At 45.8% G+C, this 27,721-nt stretch overlaps 1 protein-coding gene across 7 annotated transcripts in view; it reads right to left on the bottom strand.

Annotated features, from left to right (window-relative positions):
• LOC147461084 (F-box protein At5g39450-like) overlaps positions 1-27,721 on the bottom strand; it is a 163,579-nt gene that overhangs the window by 76,667 nt on the left and 59,191 nt on the right. The window contains exon 1 of one of the 7 annotated variants that reach the window (XM_086508714.1): positions 24,941-25,317. The exons of 5 other annotated variants lie outside the window; for them this stretch is intronic. In XM_086508714.1, coding sequence (XP_086364840.1) covers positions 24,941-25,249 — 309 coding nt within the window. In that variant the 5' untranslated portion in view covers positions 25,250-25,317. Of the gene's footprint in view, positions 1-24,940; positions 25,318-27,721 lie in introns of those variants that run through there. One more of the 7 variants, XM_086508713.1, reaches the window with a different exon arrangement.

Here is a 27,721-nt window from a genome sequence, read left to right as displayed (position 1 = left end):
GTGCAACCAGAGGATATGCATCTAATCTAAGGGCCTGGACATGCACGGTTTGCGAACAGACTCACAAAAGTGCCAAATCACTTAGAGTAGATGCATATCCTTTGGCTACACACAGCATGACCATCAAATTTCAGTGAACCCATCAGGAGCATTTTTACAGTGCATAAATCTATTTTCCCTATTTTAGCCAATTTTCACTTATTATTTTTAAGTGACTTTTGTTGGGAACTAGGTAGGGCGATTTTGATAGCCAAGTATATAAGAAAACCCAGCGCTAGCATAATCTGGCAGAAGAGGCAGCAGGGACCTCACATCCGGCAGTGCACCTTCTCAGCAAGGCCCCCCCAGGCGACAAAACCTAGCATTTTCAACCAAGACAGCCAGCGTTTTCAGCAGTGCAAATCAGCCAGCGTTTCTGCATTGCAGTGTCCCTGGCAACAACAGGACCCAAATCAGCCCTGGCGTTTTTGCATTGCAAGGCAGCCCGGCAACAGCAGGACAGCAGAAGCCTAGCATTTTTGCAGCAGCCCCAAATTCAGCCCTAGCGTTTTTGGTTTGCAGATCAGCCCCTAGTGTTTTGCAGATTCATCGCGACAAGATCATCAGAAGCATCAACGTTTTCAGTTTTCAGCATGGACACACCGCAGTAGAATTCCTGAACCTCGCAGATCTCACCTTCCCGCAGCAGATCCTCGTCGCACGATCAGATCTTGCGTAGTTTGCAGATTCAGCCCGGAAAACGCAGATTTCAGCATCTGCATTTTCAACGCGACGTCGTCACATCGCCGTCATCGCCGTCATCACCGACATAGAATCAAGATTCAGCAGATAAAGATTTGCAGATTTCAGCCATTAGCGTTTCCAGATTTCAGCCTGTCTCGTCGTCGACATTGTCGGCAAGTCCATTGCATTGTAGAGATTTGTGCAATCAATAGTAGACCGCTCTCGCCATAGAGAGTGGGGCCTTCGGGCATTCAAATGATTATTGCAATTGAGTATAGGATTTTGGTTTACATTTAAATTTTAGGTCATGGGTTTTTGCTTTCTTGATTTTGGCATTATTAATTCGATTTCATTAATTAGAGAGCGCCCATTCCAGGATTTGGCACACAATAGTCATCGGCCTACTTGGAGTGTGTTATTCATGCACATGAAGTGTAGTAATGAGCCCTTGAATTCGATAGTTACTTGAACTCTTTAGCATTAAGCTAGGCCCATTTTGCCTTTTAGATGACTAGCCAACATCTACCGCTAAACATCCCTAATGTTTCTACCATTAATAACAGATTTCATGCACGAGACTAGTTGGTCAAATATCAAAAGTTAACCCAAAGTCATGCCATTTTTTCAGTTCGGAGCACTCATCTTGAGCAAACAACACACTACAAATATATGTACTCCGATGTCTCAAGCGAGAAAAACTCACTTATAAATCCAATAATCCATTTAAAATTATATTTCTTGATATCTCAAGCAAGAAAACCTCACTTATAAATCCAATCATAAAGCTAATTTAGCAATAGCTCTGCCATCTGCTCCTGCACACGACCACTGACTTGGCCTCCACATGGGTACCACCTCTAACATGCTCTAAGAGCATGGATCTAGTGCATCTCCTCCTAGCAAGACATCTGAACTAGATCTCGGATGAGAAACCCTACCACTACATGATCACAAAGTCTATGCAGGGCTCATAGTTGCCAAGGAACTTGTTTCTTCAATCAAAGAAACTTATGAAACGTTTAAAACATTTTGAAACTTCTCTTGAATGTTTCAAAGGAAAATGCTTTATATTATTGTCTTAAATCACATGGTCTTGTCCAAAGTGAAGTTTTGATTGAAGTTGTTAGCTTCAAAGTGAGTTTTTGAATTTCTTGTCTATTTATGTTGATTTGTGTGTACATCTATTACGAGTGTAAGCTCTAGGCATATATCTTTATGGCTTGACACTCAAAGATTTTGATGAAACCTCCATTGTGGTGTTTCATAAGTTAGTGAAACCATTTGGAACCTTTTGAAACTCGTCTCACATGAAACATTTCGAAACTTCATGGCTACCATGGTAAGGCTGCCTTGCGGAGGGAACTACACCGTAAGAGGATATCCCATCACCGCTCCTACTGCCAGCAAAAATGATAGGGCAGATCTGAAAACGCAAGTGGTGCTAACCAAAAACGCAAGAGAGAGTCTCTTGGCTGCTTGTCAACTTTGGTCGATCTGGACGGGGCTGCCCCATGAGAGCGTCCCCCCTATTAGGCTAAACTGCAATGTAAAAGAGTGGTACCCCCATGCTCTTTCTATAGAGAAATAGAAAATCTACCTGACCCAACCCGCGACCTAATAAATAGGGGCAAATATGAGGAGGAAAGAGGGGAGAGAGGGCAACAAAGGCCCATAGGGCTCAGGGGAAAAAAGTGCTAGGCTCTTGCAGCTTGGCCTATATGGCCATGGAATAAAAGCTACATGACTGGAAAATCCCAATATGACAAAACTACCTCACTCTGGAGTCTAGCCGGGCACATCCACAAACAACCCTCACTCCTTGCTACCTATCCTTGAGAGATACCAGGACCAAATGGACAAGTCCCAAGAGATACTATAGCTCTGCCAAGTACCTCCATTGCGGGTCTCCATATCATATCCCAACTCCGAAGTACTCTACCCTTCGAGAAAGAGTGGGATTCAGAAATCTAGACATACAACTTCAGAGTACTTTACCCTTAGAGAAAGAGTGGAGATTCAGGAATCTACACATCGTAATCTCAAAGCCGCTACATAGAAAGTAAGATAATTGGGATAACTTGCAATACTGAGAAGTCAGGTATCCCATTATCGATGACAAGAATCCACAAAGAACTCCTACAACCACAATGGGCGATATTTGAAGGAATATTATCCAAACTAAGAGTAACGACTACTGAGAACACCTCCCGAGCAAATATTACCACAATCTCACAGTGAATCGAGAACATATATCCTACAAAACTATGCACAAATCATTGCTACTAATACAATTACGACAGGATCGGGAGACCCTTGCCAAGTGAAACTAGCAATCGAGAGAGCATTGAATGATTTTTTCACCACCATATGATGATACTTAGGTTGCATCTCAACTTTACACGGCCACTTTTCCCTTGCATATGCATTTCAACCTATTTTATTTACCATTATTGCTCATCTTAGGCCATTCTTATTGCCACAAACTGGTGACGTGGCACCACCCCAAAAACACACACTGCCGAACATGACACGTGGCAAACAGTACGGTTCCCTGCAATATGCGCCGATAGGCTGACGTGGCATCCGTACGAAAAATCCAAAAATTGCGGCGCAAATTCCATTGACATGGCACGCATACGGACAGCACTACAAAATTTCCTACTTTTGCGCTGGCTGAAACCTACACAGGCTGAATTGGCAGCTTTTGGGATGAATTGCTTTATTTTTTAAAAGCCTTTAAGCTTTTGATTTTGGGACTCTCCTTTTGGGCATCCCTTGTAACCAATAAATAAGTGGGCAGGGCCGCACTTCTCAGAGCATCTGGACGCAGAGTCTTAAGAGTGAGCACCTACCCACTCTCTTGTACTTTGAACACACATTAATACAAAAAGAAATACCGAAAGGGGCGCTAGTCTTTGAGGCCAATATCTCTAGGCACGGAACTACGCCGCGCCGTGTCGACTCAAGTGTGAATTGTGAACTGATTTTGAAGTGAATCTCTGCTGTGTCGCGGTAGAGTCTTGACTTGGAGTGTCCAAGTTTGTTACAGTGGTATCAGAGCACGGCCAATTTCTCTGCTACCGGGAAATCTGATCCTTTGTTTCGCGACACTTTTGGATTCCAACAGAGAATAGTCAACTTCTTCTGCACTGGGAATGCGGGAGGAGATCACGAAGAAGATTCGCATGAAGAGTACGGCCCACCTCGGCCGAGATTGAAGAGATGGAAGAGTACGGCCCGCGGTAGAGTCTTGACTTGGGGTGTCCAAGTTTGTTACAGTGGTATCAGAGCACGGCCAATTTCTCTGCTACCGGGAAATCTGATCCTTTGTTTCGCGACACTTTTGGATTCCAACAGAGAATAGTCAACTTCTTCTGCATCTGGGAATGCGGGAGGAGATCACGAAGAAGATTCGCATGAAGAGTACGGCCCGCCTCGGCCGAGATTGAAGAGATGGAACGTCAACAAGTTGTTGACGATGCGACAAAGATGATGATTAACATTACGAAGGATCCGAAATTTACAAAAATTTTGACTCGGCGATCCTTCGAAGAACTGCACACCCAGTGACAGAAGGCCACAGAGCAACCCATCAAACCAGCACTCAAGAAACCTCCTGCTCCCAGGATGTTTACAGAACAAGAACTAGAAGAGGTGGTTGACACATGAAGTCGGCTTTTGGACACGAACAATAAAGCCAAAAAGCACGACAAAAAGCAAAAGAAAGGAACTGACTTCTCAGGTTATTTGGGTCGTCAATCTACTTTTGCCTTGGCAAGAAAGCAGAAGAAGCGTGTACGATTTGAAGGACTACCCAGTTCTCTTCTTCTTCTTCTTCTTCTTCTGACAGTTCTTCTAGCTCTTCTGACTCGAGCGAAGAAGACAGGAAAGGGAAAACGCGAAGCAAAAAGCAAATCTTCGGAAAGGGCAAGAAAAAGGCAAAGAAGCCTAAGTTTCGCCCAGTTTCTTACAGTTCTACAGAGGACTCCTCCTCAGATAGTTCGGACTCCGACGATCACATGTTTTACGCAAAGAAGAAGCATTTTTATAAAGCCAACCAGTATGACTTCCTCGACGATAAAAGCAAGAAAGTTAGAGAATTTAAAGAAGGTGGACAATCAATTAAGTTTGACACTTTTTCTGGATTCCGAGATGCTTCGAGGGCTTTGGCCTTCATACAGCAGTTTGACATAGCTTTCTCTGGAGGGCATTACTCAGAGCACTCCAAGATTTGTAGGGCTACCTCTTTCTTCAAGGGAAATGCTCAAACATAGTGGTCCACCCTTCTACTAAACAAGGAAGCTCCACTTAAATGGTTGAAATTTAAAAGGCTTTTTATTTCCTCTTGGCTGACTCGGGAGTACGAACGAGATTTACGAACTGCTTGGAATCATCTTCAGATGACCAAGGGAGATTCTCTGGACGCGTATTGCAAGAGATTTTGGAGCTCTTTTCTACCAGCTTCTTCATTTAAGAAGATCTCCTTTAAAGAACAGACTGAGCGGTTTTGCTGCGGACTGCCTACAGAGATCCGAGATCACTGCTTAGAACAAAAGTCAAATTCTATTCAAGAATTGATGGGTCATGCGAAACGGGGTTTTGCCATACATTCAAGCAATCTGACTTACTCCACTGATGAGATCTTGACTCAAAGAACCCAACAGACTTCTAATAATGAAAATAGAAAGGAAAAGAGCCCCCAAGAAAAGAAAGATAAGGATTCACGACCCCGGCTCGCTCTTCGAGAGAGGGCCAACTACATCAAAGAGGGGAAGTGTTTTGGATGCGGGGAACATGGAGGTTGTGATGTCCTCCTCGGAATCCCTTGGTACCATAAGAACAATCCATGGTCGATTATTGGACGAGGAAAGCGACATTGACAAATGAAAAGGGCCGAAAATGTGTACTTAAATGTGGAACTGAAGGGCAGGTATGTCCCTATTGTATCGGCTTCGGCCGTTTCAAAATTAATGAAATCCAATTTGTTTATTAACTCGATCTTTTTAAAAGAGTTGAATGATGAACATAGGACAAATATGTCTGAACTTGATAAAGAACGCCAAGATTTTCTCAACACTCATGCCGATTGCTTTTCTGAGGGCCTACCAGGCGAGTTGCCACCAGCTCGTCCTGAGGATCATACTATTGATCTTGTGAGAGTGCGCGTGTGCGGAAGCGTGAGAGGGGGGGGGGGGGGGAGAGAGAGAGAGAGAGAAGACCACAAACGCTATGTGTAGGAAAGGGCTACCAGAGCAAGAGAACCTCAGTACAACAGATGTGGAAGTCCCTGGCCCCATAAATAGGTGCCCAAGGAGAGGTAGGGCAAGGCCGGATAAAAATCCCCATGACCCAACAGAAAAAATGATATATGGAAATATATGTGGATGCCAAGACAAAAGTGGGCGGCCGGCCCCAAACTCGGGTGGCCGGACCAGGTACAACCTAGACTATGGGTCGCTAGCCCGAAGACATACTAGCGGTACAAGTATGCCCTAGACCTGTGAAGCAAAAGAATGGTGTAAATCTAACACCCCCTCTCAGCACCTGATGCTGAACAAACCGCATGAAGCCGAAGATGTGAGGCAAATGATGAAGATGTCTGCTGCGATGTCCACTAAAGGACAATACTCCGGCAAACTCCACAAGTGTAGCAACAGTCCAAGGTGTCTTGACCGCCAAGAAATCTTGATGTGTGATGCCGTCACGAGCAATGTAGCAAATTGTTGTACTCCGCCGATATAGCGTGAAGATACTGCAAGAAGGTCTCGAACTAAGTGTGAAAAAATCACTCCTTGTCTTGAAAGAAGTGCCAATAGACCTGTAAGTGTCCTGCCCAATAGAATCTGTGGTGTCTGTAGTCAAACCGTCTAAGAAAATGGACAAACCCAGGAACCGTCATGAGAATGACCGGAAGCCTGTCAATGCATGAACTTGCAACCGAGTGTGGCAGGGTGGCTAAGCTATGTAAAACTCCAGGAAGGCCAAATGTAGTAATCTGCGTCGTAAACTCCTCCGAATCAAGGAAAACCAGACTAACAAGTGATAAAATCACAAGGCCTGCCAGGCATAATAAAAATTTCTTTTTGACATGCAATTTTTCAAGCCCCCTTTCATATGCTTTGTGTAATACAATCAACTTATATAATTTGCCATATAACGTTAATTTAAAGATATAAATACAAAAATTGACAGGCAATTTTGAGATTGTTTTGATAGGCAAAATAGCCCTTGACAAAAAAATAGGCGTCAATTTTAGGCCTTGATCTGAAGCTAGATCCCACTTTAAAATCACTACATCTCTAAGCTTTTTAAAAAAAAACATAAGCACATAAAATTGAATTAAAAAAGCACCCTTCAGTTCTACATCCTAAGCTTTAGGTCCCTATGCTCTACACCCCACTTTAAAAATTCTACATTTTTAAGCTCTAGAGCCCTTTTTACAAATTTAAAATTGTAGATCCCTAAGTTGTAAATCCCACTTTAAAAGCTTTAAAGTTCTAAGTCCTAAAACTCTAGCGTCTCGGGGTGACCCTCCCCCTACTTGTGGATCCATGTAACATTTTCACTTTCTTTAATTCAAAGTTTTACCTTCTAATAAAAAAAAACTGTAGGTACTCATTGGATCATTGGAGACCTTACTTTAAAAGTTCTACATCTTTAAGTTTTAAACTTAGCTTTAAAATCTCTAAAAATAAAAATAAACAATCTTTAAAGGTTAAAGCCCTAAATGATAAATTCTTTCCATAAAGTTTTAACTAACAAAAATGACAACTTTCGTCTATTACCTCAAGTTTCAAAGGGTGAACCAAATTCTCAAAATGAAAAGGTGGGTAAAAGAACTTCTCATATTTCAAAATGAAAAGGTGACTCTTGGGATTTGTGGAGCCTCTAAGGTTTTATCATTTAACATGTAAGGTTGTCAAAGGCTGTCAACGTTTCATGCTTCCAAAGGCATTGGGCAACCCAAAATCTTTTCCTTGATATATGAGAGTTCATTTCATATTTCAAAACTCAAGACATGTCCATCATTAGATTTACAGAATTCATGTCAATGATTGCCCACTATCTTATTTGAACCAATCAATATTTTTGACCTATCAAAAAATGCTTAAAAATACAACTCAACCTTTTTTCTATTTTAGTCAGCAAAAAGAGAAGGCAACGCTATAGCCTTGCCCTTTGCGCAGGCCAAAAAGTATGCACTGTAGAAACTATTGTAAGCTTCAGCAGTCACTGCGAGACCGCACGGACCACCACCGGATGGTGTCCTGTCAGTAGGTATGGTATTCCAAGATGAGGGGAAAACCAGACTCAACAATCTGCACTGTGTAGGGCCTCTGAGAAGAGGTGTGGTCAAACCAAGCTGTCTGCACCATAATCATCCAGTAGAAGTAGGGAAGCCAGACTGAGCAGTCCTTTGTGAAGATCCTCTGAGAAGAGGAAAGGCTAGACCAAGATGTCTGTGCCGTGGCCCGTCTTGCCTGTATCCCCTGCCTCCAATCCTTCGGTGTCAACCAAAACAGAATCCGCGTCAACAACGCCACCAAACCGCAACTCGGTGTGGCTCTCAATGTGAATGAGCTGGGAGTGGCCTACTGCCCAGGTCGAGAGATAAGTCTGTTGTAAGGTTATCGAGGGTGAGTGTAAGCAACTCTGAAGGTAGCAATACAAATGATCAGGAGTGTAGCACAACCATCCAAGCTAAGCTCCTGGTGAGTCACGTAATGATGCCTGATCTCCCGCATCTCGTGGGTAAACTCTCCAAGAGAGTCCAAAGCACTGAAGTCCCACTCCAGTCTGTAGATCCAAGCAATGAACCTGTCCAAGAAAAGATCCAAGATCCTCTCCCTAAGTCCATGTAGATGCTCCTGTGTAAGCAAGTGATCGGACGTGTCGAGGTCAAGTGGTAAGTGTCTGTCCACCCAAGATGGTGGTGCCCTCTCTAGGAATGTCATAATCCCATATGCCATGAGCATGGCCATATCTCGTGTGAACTCCTCTAATGAGTGCATAGGTGTATCCATAGCAAACCACAAGTCACCACCCCCTCTAGAGTGCGCAACTGCCGAATGATGGCTGGAATGAAAAACTCTCCCAAGGATCGTATGCCTGTGAATGATCAAGCCGATGTCGAAGATACCGTGTACTGCATCCGCACAGACCACCATCGGATGGTGTCCTGACAGGACGTGACTTCATCCTCTATGAAAAACACAAGCCATGTGGCTGTTGTCCACCCAAAAACGCAACTACGAGGTGATGAAAATGCTCCTGTCCAGCGATTTTCAGCGTGCTCATACGCTCCCGGCATGGTCCGGAGCGGTGCAAAGGGTGTTGGGAGAGTGGGGTATCAATGTAGCAACCCCTGGTGCGCTGAAAACAGAGCAAAAACAGCAGGTATTGCTGGCTGAAAAATCTGAAGATCTGAAGAGAAACTTCGCCGGCAAGGCACAGGATGCCAAGGCCGGGTAGGTGGTGGCGAGATCTGGGATCCAGAAGTTGAGCGTTGCCCTCCTGCTACAAAAACGCAGGTCAATTTGCAGTCCACTTTTGCTGCACTTTTTGGCACCAAAAACCTTCTGTTTGCTGAAAAACAAAGGCTTGATGGGTACCCTAGGTGCCCAGCAACTTGTGGAAGGTGTCAACAACACAAAGTGACCAATAAAACCGCCGAAAATGGGCTGAAAACCCAAAAACGCAAATGAAGGTCAAAAAAAGCAAATGGAGCTGGAGGGGTTTTCCGCGACAAAGATGTCCAGAAATGGTAGCTCTAGCAGGGAAATCAGCAAATTTGATGTTGCTTGCAAAAAACGCAGGTTGAGATGAGGTCCTCCGCGACAAAAATGGCTCCCGTTTCTGCGCTTGCCTGGCTGATGTAAAAACGCTGGCAGATTTGGCTCTAGTTGCAAAAACGCTAGCTAATCCAGCCCTTGGGGAAGAACCTGATGCGATGTAGCGCCTCAGAATAGGCAGAGCTTGAAGCTGTTGATACCATGTCCTGGGCTCTGATACCATGTGAGAGTGCGCGTGTGCGGATGCGAGAGAGAGAGAGAGAGAGAGAGAGAGAGAGAGAGAGAGAGAGAGAGAGAGAGAGAGAGAAGATCACAAACGCTATGTGTAGGAAAGGGGGCAATCAGCCCCCCATTGACTACCAGAGCAAGAGAACCTCAGTACAACAGATGTGGAAGTAGGTACCCCCCTGGCCCCATAAATAGGTGCCCAAGGGGAGGTAGGGCAAGGCCTGATAAAAATCCCCACGACCCAGCACAAAAAATGATATATGGAAATATATGTGGGCGCCCGGACAAAAGTGGGCGGCCGGCCCCAAACTCGAGCGACCGGACCAAGTACAACCTAGATTATGGGTCGCTAGCCCAGAGACATACTAGCCGTACAAGTATGCCCTAGACCTGTGAAGCAGTAGAGGTTTGTAAATCTTACAGATCTGATACCTGGAAGCACACCACCGAACCGGCCACCTTACCGTGTGAGCCGAGCCCACAATGAAGAGATTATGAACCAAGTGAAAGACCTCTTGGAAAAGGGTCTTATCCAGCCGAGTACTTCACCTTACTGCTCTCCGATGTTGTTGGTTTTGAAGAAATAGGGATCTTGGAGAATGTGCATTGATTATAGAGCTCTCAATAAAATCACCATCAAGAACAGATTTCCGATTCTGAGGATCGATGATACTCTTAACCGACTACAGGATCCTCTTGTTTCAACAGGATCGATTTGAAGAGCGGATATCATCAGATCCGAACAGCACGGGGAGATGTCTACAAGACAGCTTTTTGGACGAGCTTCGGTTTATATGAATTTTTGGTGATGCCTTTTGGCCTTACCAATGCTCCAGCGACCTTTAACCGAATACAGGATTTTCATAGAGTACAGATCTTTTGTTGGCACTTTCTTTGATGACATTATAGTCTTCTCCAAGGATCGGGCAGAACGTAGAGAACATATTGGCACTTTCTTTGATGACATTATAGTCTTCTCCAAGGATCGGGCAAAAGGTAGAGAACATCTGCTACTACAGGTCTTTCAGGCATTGCGAAATCACAAGTTGGTGATCAATGCAAAAAGAAGAGTGAATTTTTCTTATCAGAGATACACTTTTTGGGACACAGTCTCATTAGTAGGAGTGCAGATGGACCCGGCCAAGATTGAGACTATTCATGATTGGCTCAATTTGAAGAATGTCCATGAAGTTAGAAGCTTTTTCGGCTTATGTTCTTACTACCGGCAGTTCATTAGAAAGTTTGCAGAGGTTGCTTCCCCCTCTGCATATCTTGACACAAAAAGGAGTCCCTTTCTCGTGGGGACCCACAGAGGTGACTGCCTTTCAGACTACGAAAGAGAAATTGACTACGGGACCAGTTTTGACTTTGCCCGATTTGCAAGAGTCATTCGAAGTATATTGTGATGCTTGTGGTCGTAGTCTGGGTGCGGTCTTAATGCAAGAAGGCCATGTCATTGCCTATGAGAGCTGATTGTTTTCAAGGCCCAAATTGACAACACAGATATATGAGAAAGAGCTTTTGGCAGTTATCCATGCTCTTACTCAGTGGCGACATTACCTACTCAGAGCCGATTTTACGGTATTCACTGATCATCAGAGTTTACACTACTTCTTGTCACAGAAGTAGCTGTCGGAAAAGCAGATGCGTTGGGCTAACATCTTGTCACAATTCCACTTCAAGATTGTCCATGTGCAGGGACAGAAGAACTTCGTGGCAGATGCTTTGTCCCCGAAGCCATTGGTCTTGGCTATTTCCACGATTCATCATAGAAGCTTTGAGGACATGGTTGATCAGTACGCCACAGATCCAGATTTTTCACATGTATTCGGTCGAATACAAAAAGGGGAGCTAGTAGCGGGATATTCCATTCGGGATGGCTACTTGATGAAGAAAACGATGTTGTGCGTTACACAGCCGTTGAGGGAAAAGGTTCTAATTGAATTCCACTGTCCACAATTTACGGGTCACTGCGGCATTGATACCACCTTGAAGGGTGTGGAGTGATACTTCTTTTGGCCAAGACTCGAGAAGGACGTGGCGGATTACAATTGCTTGGTATGCCGGAAGGTCAAGTTTGACAGGCATGGATTGTTACAGCATTTACCCATTCCCACCCGCCCCTGGGAAAGTATTGCAATGGATTTCATTTTTGAACTCCCGAAGACACAGAGTGGGCACGATGGTATCTAGACTGTTATTGAAAGATTTAGCAAGCACGCTCATTTCATTCCGATGAAGAAGACAGTCAAGCCGGATCATTTAGCGAGAGTGTTAATTGCCAAGATATTCAGATTACATGGCATGCCTGAGAGAATTGTCTCTGACAGAGATCCCAAATTTACGAGTTTGTTTTGGAAGGCTATTTGGGAGAAGATTGGCACACGGTTGCAGTTCTCGTCATCTTTCCATCCGCAGACTGAGATTGCAAATTCAATCGTATTGGATTTATTGAAGTCAAGCATTTCGGATCAGAAGACTCAATGGGAAAAGTTTTTGCCCTTAATGGAATTTGCCTGCAATAACACAATCCACTCTTCGACGGGGAAGGCGCCATTTGAGATTATTGAAGGTGCTACGAAGGTTCCACCCTTCCTAAGCATGAAAGATAAGATTTTTGAAGCCGACCAGTACACAAGGGACTTGGACACTGCTTTTGCCAAGGTCCGGGAGGCTTTAGAGAAATCTCAGAAAAGACACAAAAACGCAGCAGATCGACACCGTCGCAATTTGAAATTAAAGGAAGACGATTGGGTGCTCTTACGTTTTGAGAAGGCACGCCTGAGAAAGAAAAAGAGAAAGGAGCGGCATTTTCCAAAGCTTAGCATGAGATACTATGGACCTTTCCAGAAAAAAGCAAAGATAAATGATGTCTCCTTTCGACTGAAGCTACCCGATACTTGGAGAATTCACAATGCTTTTCATGTGAGTCTCTTGAAGCCTTTTAAAGGCGATGAGCCCGATGATGGGGAGCCAGATGAACAACCCAAAGTGGAGGAAAGCGAGGAGATACTCGTTCCAGAACAGATACTGGCACATAAAGATAGAAAGATTAAAGGTAAAGTGATGAGGCGGTTCTTGGTTAAATTCAAGAACTATCCGGCATTGGATACGAACTGGATGGAGGAGGAGGACCTAGCAGATACTCATCAGATTGTGGAACTTTACCTTGAAGCATTCGGTTTAGCATAGTCTACTCCGACAGAACCTCGATTTCAGCATGGACGAATCTAGTGCAGCAGGCTTGCACAAGAGGGGAGTCACTCCGCTCCTTTGTCGACAGTTTGCCCCGATATTTTGATATAGAGTCACTGATGTCCCTTTGGGTTTCAGGAATACTGCTGAGCTGACAGTATTCTGATGTATGACTTTATGAACTGGAATTCTCGATAATGAAAATGATACCGATTGATTTGTACTTGACTTGTTTAAGTGCAGGAAATGATAGACGAAATGACTGCGACTGCACCATTTCAGTCTCATAAATCTCTATAGACATGATTGCAATATGGATTAGTTAATCGGGCATATGTGAGGTCCCGACTGGATCTAGATGCGATTGCTAAATACGTTGCCGATTAATCATGGTCTAAGATTTGGAATGATTTTTTAATGTGATTTGTCATGTGATGTCCTGTGATGTGACTGTCCATTGATACATATGCTAGATGTGTTGTTCCTAGTGCGTCGGTACTAACAGTCAGTGTCTACTAAGACAGTTTATGGCCTCTGTTTGTTTTGCAGGCGTAATCGAGGGCGACTACAATGCTTTCAAGAGGGGGGTATGTCACAAACTGGTGACGTGGCACTGCCCCAGAAACACACACTGCCAGACATGACACGTCGCAAACAGTACGATTCCCGCAATATGCGCCGACAGGTTAACGTCGCATCCGTACAGAAATCCCAAAAAATGCGGCGCAAATTCCGTTGACATGCTGGTGTGGCAGGCGTACGGACAGCAGTACAGAATTTCCTGCTTTTGCACTGGCTGAAACCTACGCAGGCTGAATTGGCAGCTTTTGCGATGAACTGATTTATTTTTTAAAAGCCTTTAAGCTTTTGATTTTGGGGCTCTGCTTTTGGGCATCTCTTGTAACCAATAAATAAGTGGGCAGGGCCTCACTAAAGTCTGAGAGTGAGCACCTACCCACTCTCTTGTACTTTGAACACAGATTAATACAAAAGAAATATCGAAAGGGGCGCCAGTCTTTGGGGCCAATATCTCTAGGCACGGAACTACGCCGGGCCGTGTCGACTCAAGTGTGAATTGTGAACTGTTTTTGAAGTGAATCTTTGCTGTGTCGCAATAGAATCTTGACTTGGAGTGTCCAAGTTTGTTATACTTATAATGACATAAGCAGGGTAACAGATCCAAGAGGGCTTCCACGGCAGTTTTGGTTTCAGTAGGGAAAATTCAAAGTCAATGCTCTTGGCATAATCAGAGTAGAGATACTTAAGAGTCGGGAAAAGTAGGGAAGGAGAAGGGCAATTCGAGAGTAGGGAATTAAAGAGAGAAAGAAAACTCAGGGAAAACCCGAGCAAGCGGAAAAAAACTTGCAATGTAAAAAGCTACACGAGTTTGATTTTATTACAGCACATTGCTTTTAGGGTTTAAAAGTGCAAGTTTCTTTGTCAAAATGTGTATCTTAGTCAATTTCTCTCTCAAGTTCACGTAGCCAAAGGCCTGGCAATTGTCCAACCAAAGTAACATATCCTCTTTGTACGAGATTTGTCTTGATCCCACATTTTGGGTGAGCCCAATGCTGATGCTACACAGTATAGGAAACTGGTTGGTTCCCTCATTTGGGTACTCAAAACCCGACTTGATGTCAGTTTTCCAGTGGGACTTCTCAGTTCTTTCATGCTGCCACGTCACATTTGGAGCAGGCTCTTCGGACTCTGCGGTATTTGAAGGTGAAGACATACACTATGCAGCTGGAGGTACAGACTCCCAGATCATTCTACAAGGATGGAATGATTCGGATTGGGGTAGAGATCTAGATGGACGACGGTCGACTACAAGCTATACCTTTTCTTTAAGCTCAGGAGCAGTTTCATGGAGCAACAAGAAACTGCCAACAGTTGCCTTGTATCTACAGAGGTAGAGTACCATGCTGTTTGCAGTGCTACGTGTGAGTCAGTGTGAATACGGAGGTTACTTTTGAAGATGGGCTTTCCCCAGTAGACGACCATTATGTACTCTGAGAACCAGAGTTGTATAGCCATTGCGAGGAACCCGGTGTTCCATGCCCGGACCAAGCATATAGAGATACACTAGCATTTTGTTCGTGAGAAGACCCAGGATGGCTCTATCGGACTAGAGTACATCCCGACTTCGGATACCCTGTTGACATCTTCACCAAACCTCTTCCACAGGCGACATTATCCTCTCATGCCAACTCCCATGGACTCGTTTCCCGTCCAGAAGCTGAGAGGGGGTGTTAAGAGTTCAATTTCCTGTCCAGTGGTAGCTCCAGTACCTCCCAATAGTAGACTAGGGAGTGGATTTTTTTGTGGCTCTGCCAGCCATACTTGAGGTACACATACCTGTTCACAACGGTGCACATCACTTTGTTGCTCACCCGGTAGGCTGGCATGAGGGGGGAACCCCGTTCCTAGAGTTTCACAGGGTCACAGTCTCGAGTCTTCCGCAGTTCTGCTACTAAATATGTGTCCCAAGTCACTTTCAGTGAGTTTACATATTTATTAGCATTTTAGGTCATTTATCAGGGTCGTGGTGTCACGTGACACATCCAACCCTATGTGTCCGTGGACAAGCTACAGCATGACCAGGGTTCAGTTCAATCAAGTCAGTCTAGAATAGGAAGTGATCTGGCACTTTTGTGAGTCTGTTCGCATACCGTGCATGTCCAGACACTTAGATTAGATGCATATCCTCTGGTTGCATACAGCCTAACCATCAGATTCCAGTCAAATCCCATCAATAGCATTTTTACAGTGCATAGGCCTATTTTCCCTATTTTTGACATTTTTCACTTATTATTTTTCAGTGACTTTTGTTGGAAAGTAGGTAGGGCATTTTTGCTAAGTTTGTATAAATAAAAACCTAGCGCTAGCACTTTTTGGGAGAAGAGGCAGCAGGAGCACCTTGCTCAACAGGCAACTTCTCAACGAGACCAACCCCCGCGACAACTCTGGCGTTTTCTCTCAACAGAAGGCCTAGCTTTTTTGCACCAGATCAGCCAGCGTTTTTGCACTTGCAGATTCCCAGGGACAGTAGACAGTAGATCAGCCCTAGCGTTAGCGGATTTCCCTGCAAGGTCAGTCTTCAGCCCTATCGTTTTTTATTTGCAGATCAACCTCAGCGTTTTTGAAGATCTTCGCGACAGATTCAGCCCTCCAACCAGCGTTTTCAGTTTTCAGCATTCAGACATCGCAAAAGAAGTCCGAACCTCGCAGATCTCACCTTCCTGCGCAGCAGATCCTCGCCGCACGGTCAGATCCGGCGAAGTTTACAGTTTCAGCCTGGAAAACACAGATTTCAGCATCTGCGTTCTCAGTGCATCGTTGTCGTACCATCGTCATCGACATCATCATCGACATAGAGTCAGAATTCAGCAAATAAAGATTTGCAGATTTCAGCCCTTAGCACTTTCAAATTTCAGCCTGTCTCGTCGTCGTCCTCATCGTCGGCAAGTCCAAGCATTGTAGAGATTTATGCAATCAATAGTAGGCCGCTCTCGCCATACAGAGTGGGGCCCTTGGAGGAGGGTTTGACAACTTCTCCGTGTCGTATTCTCTTCTCTCTCTATCTCTCAGTCTCATGCACTTCCATTCACAGTGTCCATTCACTTTGTTTGTCCATTGCACTCTCTCACTAAAGGAACGGAAGGCTCTCCCTTCCATAAGTAAAAGGAACCCTTGAGCACAATTCGGAGCACTCATCTTGAGCAAACTTCAACATTCACTTCCGTTGCACCTTACATTGGTATCAGAGCTTTGGCAATGTTCTGTATCACTCAAGGAAAGAACCACAAGAATCACAAGATTTTTTTTTGCTTGTTGCAGTCGCACGAACCCAAGTTCACTTGGGCGTGTCGATTCCTAATCGTGTTTTTGAAGAGTGACAGGAATCCCAGGAAAGAAGGGCTTATCCAACCTCCCTTTGTGCCTCTTTTTCACTCATTGAGAGTGCACTTAGCGACCGGCCAATCGACGTGAGGTGGAAAAAAGCAACCTTGGTGTGAGCGCAAGGCCGCCGAGGGGTGCGCCCGCGGAAAAGAGAAGAACTCGGATGAAGAGAAGATCCTTCTCGAACACAGATTGCAAGCGAAAGAAGAACCTCAAGAACCTCAAGACCCTCAAGAACCCAAGAACCCAAGACCCACAAGAACCCAAGTTCCTCGTAAACTTAAGAACCCAAGATCACAATGTATGGTCATCATTCGAAGCACAATGGAGGTAATGAGCATGAGAGAGGCGACGAAGAATTTTCCCAACCAGAAGGTTTTTCCGACCCTCCTCCTTCCCATCTATGCCATGAGTTGTACCAAATCCTATGGAGGCGATGGTCAAGTCGATGTTGGAGATGATGGCACAACAAGAAGAAACGACTCGCGTTGCGATGGCACAACTAGAAAGAAAAGCAGAACAACAAGAAGCGACTCGCATTGCGTTGGAACGCCAATCGTGAGGTTCAGAGGGACCTCCGCACTCAAGAATTGGTTCGACAGGTTCTTCCCTCGAAGTCCGAACCAGCCAAAGATGTTGATAGTTCCTCAAGTGGCGCAAGCCATGACTCCTCCAACAACCCAGTCACAGGGAAGATCCAGTTTAGTAAGTATGATGGTACTACGGTTATTCATTCTTGGTTGCATCAATTTAATGCTTATTTTGCGACAACTAAGAAGACACGAAATAGCAAGTTCTTGACGGCAGCTATGTGCCTTGCCGGTGATGCCATCAATTGGTACCACGCATGGCAAGAGGCACAGTTAGCCGCGCACCTAGAGAAAGCCGACGAATTCACAACCCTTTCCTTCAATTGGGCTGATTTCCAAGACAAGCTCAAGGCGCGGTTTATGCCACCTCAGTACCTCGCACGATTGAAGGACGATTGGCGCGCTCTCAAGCAAAATGGTATGCCAGTGATGTCTTTCTCTAATCGTGTTTGCAGCTAGATACCCAATTACGTAAGTCGGATGATGAACGCAAGTAGGCATTCCTTTATGGATTGGACGAATATATCAAGTTTGATGTAGAAGTCTTCGATCCAATCGATCTCAACAAGGCGGTAGCGATTGCTCTAGCACAGGAGATGAAGCACAACAAGGGAAAGCCTAAGAGAACAAGACTTCCACAAGTACCTCTCAGACTTCTCAGAACCCTCAGAACGGTAAGAACGGTAACTCTTCTAACCAATCTTCCAATAGTCTCTCAAAAAAGAACTCTCAAAATGAACATAAGGGTAAGGCTAACACAATTGCTAAACCTAAGCTCACTCCATTTGAAAAGGTAGCACAAGGAATTTTAGGAGGATACATCACGTCGGAAGAGCAAAGCACTTATTCTAAGGAAGGTCGTTGTTTTCATTGTCACATTAAGGGTCACATAAAAAGAACATGTCCTAAGCTTGACTCTAATGAATCTAAAGAATCCATAGAACCCACTTCCTCTATCAATGCAATCAATGACAACACGAGTGTGCCCCAAGTTTCTCCTGACCCTCCCATTGATGAGTCTCTCATTAAATGTTATGGTCATATGACGGGGCAGCGTTTTGTCATATTGTTTTACCAAGGCAGTATGCATGATGTGATCAGTCCCTCTTGTTGAGAGAGCCCACCTAAAGGTTAGTCAGAAATCTCCTCTCGAGGTCTCTGGCTTTGCTCCCGGTATGGACTCTCTCATCACGAAAGAGTGCCTCGATGTGTTGTTTACAGTTCAACAAGCTGCTTTCCGTAGAAAAAATTTTGTCTCTTCTCTCTCAGGATGTGATATGATTTTGGGCATTTGATGGTTTCATGAGCATAACCCTCTCATTGATTGGGCAGCAAATACGTTCACTTTCAATGCCAAAAGTGACTCCCATTGTCATTCGTGGAGAGCAAGTTGTTTATTCTCCCTCTCTCATTTCTAATGTACAGGCGAAGATTGAACGGATTCAGGAGAAGGAGACTCACTCGGTCGTCTTCTCCAAAGCATGATACACAGGATTTGCATGATGATAAGCATGATGATTTGGCTGACAATGACAAGCATGATGATTTGCATGATCAAGATGTGATTTCTCACAAGCATGATGATTTGCATGAAGACGATGTGATTGTTCACAAGCAGGATGAGTTAGTGGATACTTTCTCTAGTGAAGCTAACCTCATTGCAGAATCAATGCAGATTCGATCAATCACGAAGAACCGATCTTGGCTCTCGAGTCGAGGTCCAAAGAACCCATATAGGAAGATTCGACCAATCAAGAAGAACCGATCTTGGCTCTTGAGCCTAGGTCCAAAGAACCCCCACAGGAAGTACTATGTGTTCGAATGATTCGTCAGCACACATTGTTCAAGTGTTTCATTCGTGATCGTTTCCTGTATTTTAGTCAGCGTCTTTATGTGATCCCTTTTCCTAGGCATGACGTATTGTACGTTGGGCACGTTTCACTCATGAATGAGCACAGATGTATGCAGATTTTTCATGAAAAGCTGAAAAGTATGCATTCAAGGAAGTCACATTCCATGTCTCCTCCTTGGCACGACACAGTTGTGGAAAGAGCACATGAAAGTATGAGCACCAAGCATGGGCATTTAGGTTGTGAATTGCCACAGTTGATTGCTTTAGACCATAAGAGAGAGATTCGATCTCATTGTTTGCGTGGGTGTAGTGAACGGTTTGGCACTTCGTTTCTTTGTTCATCTACATTGCATGCACAGTCTTTTAGGAAGCCGAGATTTTTTCCAGTCACTTTACATGGAATAGGTATGTTCATGTTTTTGTGTTGAAAGTAGTTTCGGGAACTTTCAGCCATGGTTTGTACAGACAGGCTCACAGTCAGGTGCTTTTGGTAGGAGGTAGAGGTGAGCGCTTCATGCTCACACGATCAGTCAGACAGGGTTGTCCTCTTGCCCCCTTTCTCTTTCTGTTCTATGCGGAGGCGATGAGCAGATTTTTGGTGTCACAGCAGGTTGGTATGAGGGGGTTAGCACTCCCTATTCGGGGAGATGAGCTTCTTGACGCTGAGTTTGCCGACGACTCAGCCTTGTACTTAGAGGGCCAGGAGGCCAATCTACACAGATGTGAGCAGGCTTTGGAGACCTTCTGTTGTGCATCGGGCGCACTGATCAACCGGAGAAAGACAGTGGCTTTCTCGGTTGGCAGTGCTCCTGTGCCATATTGGATGCCAGGAGAGGGTTTCAGGTGGATTCCCCCAGGGACTGCAGTTCGGTACTGGGTTGTTTGGTTGGTTTGGACTTGTCCCCCGAGCAGCAGATTGCTCCTCTTCTCCTGTCCATCAGGAGAAGCTGTTACATTGGAGCTCAGCACAACTTTCGCTGGCTGGTAGAGTAGTAGTTGCCAACCAGGTGGTGTTGGCAACTATGTGGTACATCACTTCTTGCTGGATCTTCTCAAGTTCTTGTATCAGCCAGGTAGAGAGGTTGATCAAGAACTTCCTTTGGTCAGGTCGTGACACTCAGATTGCCCGAGCCAAGGTGGCTTGGTCGGTCATCACACTTCCTTGTTCTAATGGAGGGCTTGGGATTATTGATCCAGCACAGCACAGCACAGCACAGCACAGCCCTTCTTGGGAAGTTCGTCGTCAGAGGACTACTTCCAGGCGAGGAGCCCTCGAAGGAGTTCTTGCTGCAAAGGTTTCGTGCCAGGGTGCCTCAGTCAGGAGGCCCTTGGCAACCTTCGACCAGATGGATCTTTACAGAGTTGCGCAGAGTTGGTTTGAGCAGGAGACTGGAGGACCGCTTCGCTGTGAGTTTGCTTCGATCTTGGGAGCTCTTACGGCGTGGCCTAGAGCAGAGACAACCGACGTGCACGGAGGAGCGCCTACGGCAGCCCCTCGTCTAGAACCCCATGGTTAGCACTCAGAGAGGCCACTTGGTTGGGAGTTGGCCTCATGTTTCTTGGGGTCCCATGGCAGTAGGTCCAGCGCGCTCTCTAGGTGACTGGCTAGAGTTCACAGGTTTGTCAGAGGAGGTGCAGGGTTTCCAGCTACAGGGCATGAGAGGGGTGCAGAGCATGTGTCAGGACATCTCAGAGTCAGTTCCAGCTGAGTGGCTCACGCCTCTCGAGCCAGTAGCACCCCGGTGGATGGGAGCCTTCACACGACTGGAGGTTCTCATTTCAGTCGGGGCCTGCTCAGAGACTGTCCCAGCCCTGTTCTTCGAGCTTCAGGGTGGGGGACGATTACAACGAGTTGCAGTAGAGGCCCCGCAGGTAGCAGAGTGTTGTTTCCAGAGGATCCGAGTTGTGGGCATCTGTGGGAGGACTTGCGTCATAGACCCTGACCCAGCAGCTCTTGGGACTGGACACTGGAGGCTATGGGCTTGGGAGTGTTGTCCACTGGCACGAGTACAGTGGGATCCTGGTGAGTGGCTATGGAGGGACCCCTTCTCTTTTGCAAACCGCCCAGGAGTTCCCTTCTTTCAGTACATTGTTCGGCTTGGACGTCATATACTTGCAGCACAGAGAGAGGCCCGCCCCGCTGCAGCACGTCATTGGCAGGAGGGGGTCATTGGCAGGAGGGGGGCCTCACAGTCGAGTTCTTGGCAGCCTTTTGGCAGAGGCTGTGGGACTCCAGACAGCAGAGGCGCGTCACTTTGTTTCAGTGGTTGGTTGCACACAGAGCCACAGCAGTAGGGAGTTGGCTTGTGCATAGTGGTCTCTCGGCCACATGTGCAGCCTGTGACCAGTTGGTGGAGAATCAGCGTCATTGTCTTTGGGACTGTCCCTCGGCCCAACAGGTGTGGCTACGAGTTCTTCGGCTGATGCCTGCTCTCTCCACGGCTCGACAGTACACTTGGGGGGCAGCGGCCTAGTCCACACTCACAGGCCCGGCACTGCAGTTTGAGCTAACTTCCACCAGCAGGATGATAGTGATGCAGGGGGGGGGGGACCTACACTCCAGCCTGCTAACAGAGCTTACTCCACAGGAGCGGTGCAGTGAGAGAGAGGAGTGTTGGGAGCTCGTCAGTGGCCTGACACTTTGGTTCATCGGGCGGGCCCGCTGTTTCCGCATCTTTGAGGCTCGCCCTGTGCCACCAGCAGAGACTATTCGTGACTTTTGGCTAGAGCTGATCCATACTCTCAGAGGACAGCTTGAGGGACTACAGGGTAGCTCCGACCGCATGCGGGAGCGCCGCGAGGCTTTCCTTCGACTATGGCGCCCTGGGCCTTTCTACACCATAGTTCAGGGTGTGCTCAGATGGCACTACTGTCCGCCTGTGTGGCTCTTCCCTCCTCCCATCTCTTGATTTAGCCTCATTGTATGTATGCTGTTTTTTCATTGGGAGAGTCTCCCCATCATGCTTGTTGTAGCCCTCTCTTGCAGAGGTGGATCTAGCCCTATGGGCAGTTTTCATTAACTAATAGAAGGATCTTTTTCTCGGAAAAAAAAGGAACTTTTAGCCATGGAGATTCTTGAAGAAGGAAGACGCATGACTCTAGACGAAGTTGAAGCATTGAAGGAGCTACAGAAGACTTTGTCGCTTTCGGCGCGGCCCAAAGAAGCAAGCGTTGCAGACCTTTATGAAGTTTAAGTATCGCACGACCCACACATCAGAGTGGGCCGGCGAAGAGTCCTTCCCAGGATTCCGGATGCTATTGGCGATCTCCCTCGACGCCATACAGTTCGGTACTAGTACCTCACTTTGAAAAGGAGAGGATGTCACGTGACACATCCAACCCTATGTGTCCATGGGCAAGCTACAGCATGACCAAGATTCAGTTCAATCAGGTCAGTCTAGAATAGGAAGTGATCTGGCACTTTTGTGAGTCTGTTCGCAGACCATGCATGTCCAGACACTTTGATTAGATGCATATCCTCTGGTTGCACACGGCATGACCATCAGATTCCAGTCAGATCCCATCAATAGCATTTTTCTAGTGCATAGGTCTATTTCCCCTATTTTTGACATTTTTCACTTATTATTTTTGAGTGACTTTTGTTGGAAAGTAGGCATGGCAATTTTGCTAAGTTTGTATATATAAAAACCTAGTGCTAGTACTTTCTGGGAGAAGAGGCAGCAGGAGCATTTTGCTCAACAGGCAACTTCTCAACAAGACCAACCCCCGCAACAACTCTGGCGTTTTCTCTCAACAAGGCCTAGCGTTTTTGCACCAGATCAGCCAACGTTTTTGCACTTGCAGATTCCCGGTGACAGTAGACAGCAGATCAGCCCTAGCGTTAGCAGATTTCCCCGCAAGGTCAATTTTCAGCCCTAGCGTTTTTGGTTTGCAGATCAACCTCAGCGTTTTTGCAGATCTTCGCAACAGATTCAGCCCTCGAACCAGCGTTTTCAATTTTCAATAATCAGACATCGCAGAAGAAGTCCGGTTCTCACCTTCTTGCAGCACATCCTCGCCGCACAGTCAGATCCGGAAAAATTTACAGTTTCAGCCCGGTAAACGCAATTTTCAGCATCTGCGTTTTCAGCGCGTTGTCGTCATACCGTCGTCATTGACATCGTCATCTACATAGAGCCAGAATTCAGCAGATAAAGATTTGCAGATTTCAGCCCTTAGCACTTCCAAATTTCACCACGTCTCGTCGTCGTCGACATCGTCGGCAAGTCCAAGCATTGTAGAGATTTGTGCAATCAATAGTAGACCGCTCTCGCCATAGAGAGTGGGGCCCTTGGAGGAGGGTTTGACAACTTCTCGGTGTTGTATTCTCTTCTCTCTCTATCTCTCAGTCTCATGCACTTCCATTCACAGTGTCCATTCACTTTGTTTGTGTTCATTGCACTCTCTCACTAGAGGAACGGAAGGCTCTCCCTTCCGTAAGTAAAAGGAACCCTTGAGCACAGTTCGGAGCACTCATCTTGAGCAAAGTTCAACATTCACTTCCGCTGCACCTTACACGTGGGGTTCAGGTTGAGGTAGGGCAAATTGAGAGTTTGCCTATATAGGCAATCCCCCCCCCTTGTACTTTTGACGTGTTAATTCAATGCAGAGATCCAACATTTGGGCACTCTCTCTCTAGTGTTTCTGCTTGCTAGCGTTTGTGTGTGCGACCACATCCTCTCTCTAGCGTTTTCCGTCACCATCATTGATCTCTCTCTTGCTAGCGTTTTTGCTCAACGATCTCTTTCTCTACCTAGCGTTCCCTCTCTCTTGTTCTGGCACACACCCTCTCGGTGTTGCATCATGTGCGGTGAGATCCTGTGCCCGTCGATGGGCGGTACACACGAGAACCTTGACGACGAGGAGATCCATCGCGATAGATACGAGATCTATTGGCTACCCAGTACGGAGAGGTGGTTTGCTCACAGTTGCAGACAAGCTCATCACCCAATTGACCCTTTTCCGCTGCACCTTTGACAAAATGCACATGAGACAAGGCACAAGGTACATCTTGTCATACCAGTGGCAAAAGATTGATGGAAACAACTATAACAAGGGCAATAGGTGGCCCTTTTCAAAAAAATTGTACACCAAGGTTACTTGATCTTTGCTAACTACTATCTCCTTCCTTCTCCATGGTAGATCACTAATGGATATTCCTTCGAAGAATGAGATTTAGATGATCAAAAAAAAGGGCCATAACCAAATTTTCATGAAGGAACAGCAACCATATTTTGCACCCCAACCTTGTCCACCAACCAATTCAACAATTTAAACCTTCACAGGTGAATTACCCTCATCTGTTAAAGGAGAACCTCCATGCCTGAGGTAGATTTCACTGATAGAATAAATCCAGCAGCAAAAATGAAGAACCAGCACCAAAAATTCTCATCTCTTAGGCAGACCTAAGCAGCACACTCATACTCTCACAACTCCATATAAAACTTGACCCAGAATAGGATGCAATGCGCTTATATGCTTGTCATCCAATGTTGATTTTGATGTCTTTGAGGATCGAAGATACTATTTTCCTGTCCTTGCGGCCAATTCTGCTGGTAAATACTTGTTATGCATGCACTAATTCAAAATCACACACACACACACACACACACACAGAGAGAGAGAGAGAGAGAGAGAGAGAGAGAGAGAGAGAGAGATACCCATGTTATGTAAAGGAGGCTGCCTCGAGGCTGTTGACCCACAGCAGTCCAAGGGCCAACAAGGCGATCCAAGGACGAGAGAATACGGAACAGGGAAAGCGCAGAATGGAAGGAGGGGCGCCATTCAGATAGGTTCAGCAAGTGGCGCCAGCGGTTGCAAAGGGTCATCCATAGGCAGTCGGAGTAGCAAAGGAAAGAAAGGAATCGACAACAGCAGGCGCAGCGTAGAAGGTCCTGCGGACCGAGCTTCCCCAGCACTGCAAGCAGCGCGTCCGGTGGCAGATTCAGCAGCGCCCCTTCCGGCTCCATTTGGACGACGGAAGAAGATGAAAGAGGACACGTAAGTGTCTTGTTCCACTGAAATTTGCGTCAAGGGGGTGTATCTTAAACGAAGTCCAGGCACTGATGACACGGAAGTGTCTTGCTCCACTGAAATTTGCGTGAAGGGGGCGGGGAAGGTACCCCTCCTCACTATCTCACGCGGGCATGGGCTCGAGGGGATCAATGGTCCACATCCATTCCGGGATTGGGTGAGATATGAGCCGTCCGATGCGACTTGTGTAAATTCGAGAAAAGAGGTAAATTCGGGCGCACAAAAACTTGTAAATTCGGGCGTCCCCTCCCCCTCTCATCCCCAAGACGCCACCTTTGCAAGTCTATCACCTTAACCACCTCACCTGCGCGTGCTCGTTGAAAGCAATGGGAGAAGGGTTTCTTTTATGATAAACCCGTCGCTATGTAAATTCAGGTCAGCTTTAGAAAATTTGCGCAAATTGGTAAATTCGGGGCGCCGCGAGATCAACGGCCCACAATGCCCGAGCTCCCCAAAAAAGGCGTGGACCATTGATCCCATCCAGCCCATGCCTGTGTGAGATAGTGCTGAGGGAAGGTACCTAAGCACTATTTGACACGAGATCCTAAACGAAGTCCAGGCACTGGGATCGACGGTAGAGAAGCCCAGGGACGTAACCAAAAACGCGCGAAGACGTCGAATGCAAAAAGGCAAACTAAGACACGAAAAGTAAACAAGGACATGGGAGAGTAAACAAGAGCTAGCTTTATAAACATGTGGACCCACATGGATTTCAACAACTCGCACGCGCCTGCGTGGTTAGCTCACCAAGTTCCCATCCTTGAGGTGCCAAGTTCAAATCTCAGATCGCCGTCACGCGTTGATTTTTTTTTGCATCGTTCCCTCGCCCCGAGATTCGTGCGCTTCACGCTTTATCGTCAATCCCACCGCCTTAGGGCATTTAATACCCCGTGTCAAATAGTGTTGAAGTGGCGAGGGGACTTCAATTTTTGGGCCTTCATACATGCCTTGGTTTACAAAACAATTACATAAGAAGGGATTTGCGCGTAGCAAGGCGGGAATTGGAGGTGACGCCAACAGCCTTGTCTTCTTAGTGCCAAGAAAGAAGAACAAGGCGGTCTTTTGGTAGAGTTACAGTGACAGTAGAGAACTCTAGAGATGACCTTTGTAGCGGGGGTTCACCACTACCTAGTGTGAATAGCCTTTAAATCTGCTAGCATTTTTCGTAGCACTTGGCTTGACTTCTCTAAGATATTAGCAATCTTTGGGCAGTTATTATAAGCCTTCGTGAAGACCCCCTAAAAAGAATCTCCTCTGTCTAGTCTACAAGGTCGTGCCCTTAGAGGGTTGTTGAAACCACCCTCTAAAATGTAGATGTGACACTTCAATCCGCAAACAACTAGCAGTTCCATCTTGGGATGCTTCATTCAAAAGGATAGTGTATACTTGGGTGGTGGATAGAGACGAAGCACAAGCAGCTGTAGAATATGATGCACCCGTTCACCAAGGGTGACTAGAAATTGGGTGGTATGTATGGTTGAGACACCTACACTTTGTAGTCTTCCAAAGGTAGAGTGGTGAAGGAAAAACTTCTCAATTTAAACCAAATTAAGGTCCATTGATTTGATGCGCATGATAAGAGTTAACAATCTCATCCTACAGAAATAGCCAATCGGCTTCTTGTGTTTCCCAATGGCAAATAACTTTAGTTCTTGTTGTCATGTGTCACTGCTCAATGTGATCAAGCTTCTTGCTTTAGCACCAACCTCCTCTCTCTTATCAATCAAACCCCTGTTGAATCAATCCTAAGAGATGTGATAGCCACACAATGCTCCACCATCAAATTGGTAATTACAAGGTCGTATGTCAAGGTGGCATGCCCATTTCGTTGCCTTTAGAATTTACCCTCTATCTCTACAAATCACTAAATAGTAGTGAAGCAATTGAACTCCAATCATGTGCCACCTTTCCAACTAGCTTGCTAGTTTCTGCCATCTCCTTGCAACCAACTAGGCGTTCATTTCCATGCTAGCCAGTCGACCATCATGATTTATCCTCCATCTTTGCAAATTACAAAATAGTAGATAAGCAAGTAAACTCGGTTCATGTGTTGCCTTTCCAACTAGCATGATAGTTCTTCCATCTCCCCACAACCAATCCTCATGTGCTCACATTCCACGCTTGCTGGAAAACTCGTCAATCTAATTATAATTAGGTGTCAACATGTGTTAAGGCTAAAAGACACACCCACAACATGCACATTTCCTTGCCAGTATAATTTACCCTTTATCTCTACAAATCACTAAATAGTAGTGAAGCAAGTGAACTCCAATCATGTGCCACCTTTCCAACTAGTTTTCTAGTTCTGCCATCTCCTCGCAACCAACTAGTCAGCCATTTCCCTGCTTCCTAGTCGACCATTAGAATTTATCCCCCATCTTTGCAAATTACAAAATAGTACATAAGCA

The sequence above is a fragment of the Adiantum capillus-veneris genome, chromosome 3, assembly GCF_014529385.1.
Source record: "Adiantum capillus-veneris isolate H3 chromosome 3, ASM1452938v2, whole genome shotgun sequence".
Taxonomy (NCBI): Eukaryota; Viridiplantae; Streptophyta; class Polypodiopsida; order Polypodiales; family Pteridaceae; genus Adiantum; species Adiantum capillus-veneris.
Note: the sequence above shows the minus strand (reverse complement) of the source record. Positions and strands in the feature narration are given on the sequence as shown.